Below are 5,678 nucleotides of genomic sequence, written 5' to 3'. Positions count from 1 at the left end.
AGGCTGAGTAAAACCGTCTATGTGTTCAAGTGCCATTGACACAAATGGAGTTGCGTGGGAGCTTCATGTTAATGGACAGAACTGTACTGGTATGACTGCATCTGGATCTTGGTACCCCCTTTTTTCTCTCTCCTCTAAGAAGGAAGCTTGTTTTTTATGCAACTTGCAGTAATAGGAAGATACCAAGTTGGTCCATGTGGTTTGTGTAGCTTGAAGGGCAGGAAGCTTCTTCCTGCCCCTCAAAGGCTGTGTTCATGACCTCCATGATGGAGATGCTCACTGCTTTTATCTGTACAGCCAGCCTTCAGTCAGATGACTGTGCACTATCTAACTATATAATGTCTTAAATTTGGTGCCTTCACCTTTTAAAGGCCTAGTGAGTTGTGTCCTTTGCAAGAATTTGGGTGGAAGAAGCAAAATTACAGCTTCCTTCCCCAGCTGAGGAAGCCAGGCTTCCACAACACTGCTATGCAGTATAGCCCATATCAGTACCATCTAAGGTTCTGATTGATAGAAGGGGGAAATTTTAAAGAGCTAGTTCAACTTTCTAATGCTAGTAGACTACTACAGAATACTCTGTAATAGTGACTCTATCTAGATGTGTGTGTAAAATAATGTTGAACTTATCTAGCCATCTGAGGCATGGGCCTTCTGGCTGAACTGCAGTAGGGTTGAGGTATGAGGGTGGAGGTGAGGTATACAAATATAGGAGCTAACCAACCATCTCTATATAGTAAGCCTAAACCTGCCTGAGCTCTCGCCCACTGAGCTCAGCATTCTGGCTAAAGAAAGTGTGGGTGTTTTCTTTTTTTAAAAAAGAGCTTATTACAGTAGATTATCTTGAGGCTATAAAATGTGCTTGGAATAACTACTATTCAGCTTCTTGGCCTTTGTCTCCCTACAGATGTGGATGAATGTGCCCTGGAATACAATCCCTGCAGCCAGTTGTGTCAGAATACCATTGGCTCTTTTACATGTGGCTGTATGCAGGGCTACTGGCTCCACAATGGGACTATGTGCAGGGCTGCTGGTACGTATGGTAACCCACATGCAAATAGGGCTGTATTCCTTTCAGCACTAACTGCTGGAGTCCAGCTCTCATGAGACTTCCTGTAGAAAATGAACCAAGAGACCCAACTTACTAGGTGACAGTAATGGCATGGTGACTTGGTAGCTGCTGCTGACATTGCCAGCATCGTTATGGAGGCTGACAACTAGAGTACTTATTCTTTCATAGATGGACAACTACAGATGTCCAAACAAGTGCACTTCCTCCTATGGAGAAGGGGAGGGATACTTCTGGACTAGCTAGTGCTGAACTCCTGTCTAGTCCTAGACTGACCCTCCCTTCCTTCCAACCCCTCTCCAAAAAAGCTGAATCCTTGAGGTGGAGTAACAGTTGGTACTTAAGGCCAACTTATCTCCTGACATAATGGAGGTGCTGAAGGGCTTCATAAGGCCTAGATTGAGCTTGCAGCCTATCTCTGCCATCTGCATTTGCAGTAATGCAGAAACTATCCTGAGCCTGTCTAGCAGAAGGTTGGCTTTTAATGCCTTAGCCTTGAGTTGGAAGTGCTTGTTCTCCCAGAACTAGACCTTGCCCCTGGGAATGCCAACTATCAAACTAGTGAGGGGAAAGACTCTCTGTAATTTGCTTTTCAAGATGGCTTTCTTAGAGTTGCTGATAATTCTTTGAACTGTGTTAAAGAACATGCAATCTCTGTGTGCAAACTGCTGCAGCTTTAGTGAATGTACACTCTTTGCATTACTGCTTTAAACAACACTTTGTGGTCACTAGAACTTGCGACTCCTAGCTGGTACTAACCACTGCTCTAGTTGCAAATATATAGTAGTGTAGTGACTGCTGAGAGTAACTAATTCCAAGCCCTACTGAGTAGCTAAGGGGATGGGTCCATAGCAGTAAACACCAGCAGTACTGCTGGTTATCATCATGCAGTAGCTTCTAGCACACTCACTATTAAACTCCTCACTATGCCAGTCAACAGCCAACTCTGGCATTAAAAACCAAACCTGCTCGAGGGATGGGCTCTGAGTCAACACTCGGCTGCATGTGTCTACAGCCATCAATTTGACTGCTAGCTGGCCGCCTTTCCATCTGTCCACTCAACAGCCTCTGGCCTGTTTCTATGCATGTCTCTAGCCTAAAGCTACTGAAGCCAGAAGGCTCCAGCCACCACAATGTCAAGTTGAAGTGGGTGGCCCCATACTTCTTCCTTGTCCTTATACTCTTGGAGGGAGCTGCCCATAGCTATATCAATAGAATTGTAATTATCTAACTTCATCTTCTATTGTAGACAATGCCACACAAATTTTGCTAGCTGCAGGCCATGGCCTTGCTGTTTTGAATGTGAGAACTCATGACTATCGAACCCTCATCTCCACAAAGACTACACCTGAAGCTATTGCTTATGACTGGTTGAGAGAGACTTATTACTGGGTGGATGAAAAGAGAAAAATGTATATCTATATGCCTGGGAAGAACAGTACACTATTCTACCCAGGTAAATGCCTCTACAATATGGTATTTCTGGCCTGTGTTTTGTTTTTTGTCTCTCTTCTTATAAGCATCAAGACTTGGTGTAAAGTGATAATGGGGATCTTAATCTGAAGAGAAGAGGCTAGGACACTAAGATCTCTGGGGTTAGTCATCTTTGTTTTGGTTTTTAATCTGGATAAGACCAATGAATTGCATAAGCCCAAGATATGGCTTTACCCACTAAGAGCTGAAGAAAGCCATTCCAGATCAGGGGCCCTTCAGTTGCATTAGGCAGCTTCATTGCATCTTTAGTAACACTCCTACTAGTACTAACTCCACTACAGCAAACCTAGCCAGGCAAGGTTTAAGACTTCAGACCAATAAGGACAAGTGGGTATAACTGGCATCATTTTCATGAATACTTATTCAAATGAGCCTCTCCCTGAGCTGAGCAACCTTATTTTATCCATGGGGACGGGGATCACATGCAAGTCCTTCCAACCCTTTTCTCTCTAGATGTTGGAGAAGTGAACAGCATAGCAGTGGATTGGCTCACAGGACAGCTATACTGGGCCAGCAGCCACCCTCACATGATCTGTACTGGCTTAAGCGATAATCGGGGATATGTGAAAGTCTTGGAAAAGAAACTGGTACCAGAGCAACTGACTCTGTATCCAGAGAAAAGGTGAGAACTAATCATGGGCACAGCTGCCAGAAGTGTTCACCACTACCCTTGGATGTCTTCTAAAAGCACTTGTAGTAACTTGGGTCCTTCTGGCTAGATGTAGCAAGCAGAATCTGTCATCTAAATCATCTTTAGACAGAATTGCATTCTGTGCATGGCTGCAAGTGGTACTTCCAAAGGAAGGCTCTGGGGCTGAGTTTCTTGGTAAGACCTACCCCACTCTGGTAGGGGTGGCAGCTGAATTAGTCCTGACTTGTACTTCTGCAGCTACTTCCAGCTTTTGTATGAGTGCAAGAACATGTTATGCAGCTTTCTAGCATCTCTTGTAACTGCCCTTGCAGGTACATGTACTGGGTGAATCGTGGTGACAAGGGCAGGACTCTGATAGAAGCAGCAGGAATGGATGGCTCTGACAGACAAGTGCTTGCTGCAGTCTCCATGGAAGAACCATTGGGCCTGACTCTCGATCCAGTAACTGGCAGACTATACTGGATCAGTGAATACAAAGAGGTATAGTGAAAACCATAGGCACTCCCACACATGGTGTGGGAGGCTTAACTAACTAGCAAGCTATACTAATTAAAAGCACCTGACCACATGTATGGGTATCCTCTGCACTAAAAAATGGTGGCATGGCACTCTGAACTAAAAGCTCATTTGAACAAGCTTTAGTTCAAAGCATGCTGCTGCCACTCTTGAACATGGGGATGCTGATGCACATGATGCATGGCTTTTATTTTTGTGCTCCCAGCAGACCCTAATTAGCATGAGAGCAAGCTCCCTGCATATTTATAGGAGTCTCATATTTCCAGTAGCAAAAATGTTAAGCTGCCTTGTTACAAGGGCAGATCAGACATAACAAAGCCTATCCTCTTGGAGATGGAGGGGATAAAAACAACTCGCCAATTGGTATCAGTCTTCCAAAAGCTTGTACAGGCTGTCCTTCCAAAACTACTTTCCAAGGCAATCTGCCTGGCATGAGCTTGCAATCTGCCTTGTTACTTGGTCTGATGCCTCTACGATATCTGATAGGCTAATCAAAGCAAAAACATGCATACTCTGAAAAGGCAACCAAGATCCCTTGCCTCCCAAGTCCATCCTTCCTCCTACACTATCCCTTCTGCCTCCCCAAACATGCCAGATCTTCTAACTTCTTCTCTTCCCTCTTTTCAGTCTATTGAAACAATAAAAATTGATGGCAGTGGGAGACATACTTTTCCAGAGATACTCATGAATCATCAAGACCCTGTGGGACTTGCTGTATTTGAAAGCACCTTCTTCTGGGCAAGTGAAGACCATCTTGTGTCTGTTTCTTGGGACTCCCTAGAGAAAATGGAAGTGCTGCTGAATGCCTCCATCTCTGCCTTCACAGTGCTGCATGAGTTGCAACAGTCTCCACGTGAGTTGCCTTGTTTTCATAAGTATGTCCTTGCATCCTGAGAGCAAGAATCCCAAATAGGAAGGAACAACTTCTCACTGTAGCTGCTGTGGCACTTGATGTGCAGCTGCACCCAGTGCCCATACACTGTCACATTTGAGCAATGTTGCTCCAACTAGCTTCCATGGCTGGCTAAGTGCTACTCATACAGTGCCTCTAAGCAAATAGTACTTGAAAATACTAACTAGTAGCTCCAGTCCTCCTAGGTCACTTCTTCTTTCTCTTTCCTAGTGGAGGACACTGAATCCTCCAACCTCCAGCTAAGCAAAACTTTGCCCTTTTTTGCCTGCTCTGGCTAATATTAACTTAATCTTGGATTGCTTGGTTTTTAAACAATTGGGTCTCCAAGAGCTTTAATGCTGCATAAAGGGCTTTTAGAGTAAGATAAAAGCCTTCTTTAGTAGAAATAATACCAAAGATGGTCAGCATTGGGTCTTAACTAGCCTAACATCTAGTGTATAGATGGCATAAGATACACACTAATGATGATAAAGGCAAGAGCCTGAGTGACCCAAGGGCCAGGGAGAGCTTTTTGGATTAAATAGGGAGAGCCTAGCTCCAGGAAAAGGCTGGGCATCCTTGGAACAAGAGGTTGGCATGCTCTGGTTGGCACCAGCAGAGTATGGAACCAATTTAACAAGAGTTTCTCATGTCATCTTCAACATTAGGATGAACCAGGACTACCATGAACTGCTACCCCTAACCTCTTCTTCTCTTACTAGGGAACACTACTACATGTACTCCAGGATCTTGCAGTCACATCTGCCTCCTGTCACCTGTCCATCCAAAAGGCTACAAGTGTGCTTGTCCAGAAGGCATGTTCCTCCTGCCTTCTGGAAAATGTACAGGTAGGCCTGGCTACATGTCTTGAGGCTGAGGTGTTTTTTTTTTTGTTTTGTTTTTTTTGGTGGGGGGGAAGCAGTTATCCATGTTGGTCTGAAGTTAGGTAGAAGGCAGGGCAGAGGGATAGCTAAGATTAAGGATAACAAAAAGTCCTTTTTCAAAGATATTGGGAGGATGAAGAAGGTGCCGGGTAATGTGGGACCCCTGCAGGATAC

At 44.5% G+C, this 5,678-nt stretch overlaps 1 protein-coding gene across 1 annotated transcript in view; it reads left to right on the top strand.

The window, feature by feature from the left end:
- LOC109300965 (low-density lipoprotein receptor-related protein 2-like) overlaps nucleotides 1-5,678 on the top strand; it is a 39,125-nt gene that overhangs the window by 9,357 nt on the left and 24,090 nt on the right. Inside the window, exons 7-13 of the mRNA XM_019521855.1 lie at nucleotides 56-89; nucleotides 905-1,030; nucleotides 2,316-2,522; nucleotides 3,014-3,182; nucleotides 3,524-3,692; nucleotides 4,356-4,581; nucleotides 5,343-5,468. Coding sequence (XP_019377400.1) covers nucleotides 56-89; nucleotides 905-1,030; nucleotides 2,316-2,522; nucleotides 3,014-3,182; nucleotides 3,524-3,692; nucleotides 4,356-4,581; nucleotides 5,343-5,468 — 1,057 coding nt within the window. The remainder of the gene's footprint in view (nucleotides 1-55; nucleotides 90-904; nucleotides 1,031-2,315; nucleotides 2,523-3,013; nucleotides 3,183-3,523; nucleotides 3,693-4,355; nucleotides 4,582-5,342; nucleotides 5,469-5,678) is intronic.

This window comes from Gavialis gangeticus, unplaced genomic scaffold (genome assembly GCF_001723915.1).
Source record: "Gavialis gangeticus isolate Ggan-Ray unplaced genomic scaffold, GavGan_comp1, whole genome shotgun sequence".
NCBI lineage: Eukaryota > Metazoa > Chordata > Crocodylia > Gavialidae > Gavialis > Gavialis gangeticus.
This window is presented reverse-complemented; position numbering and strand designations above follow the sequence as displayed.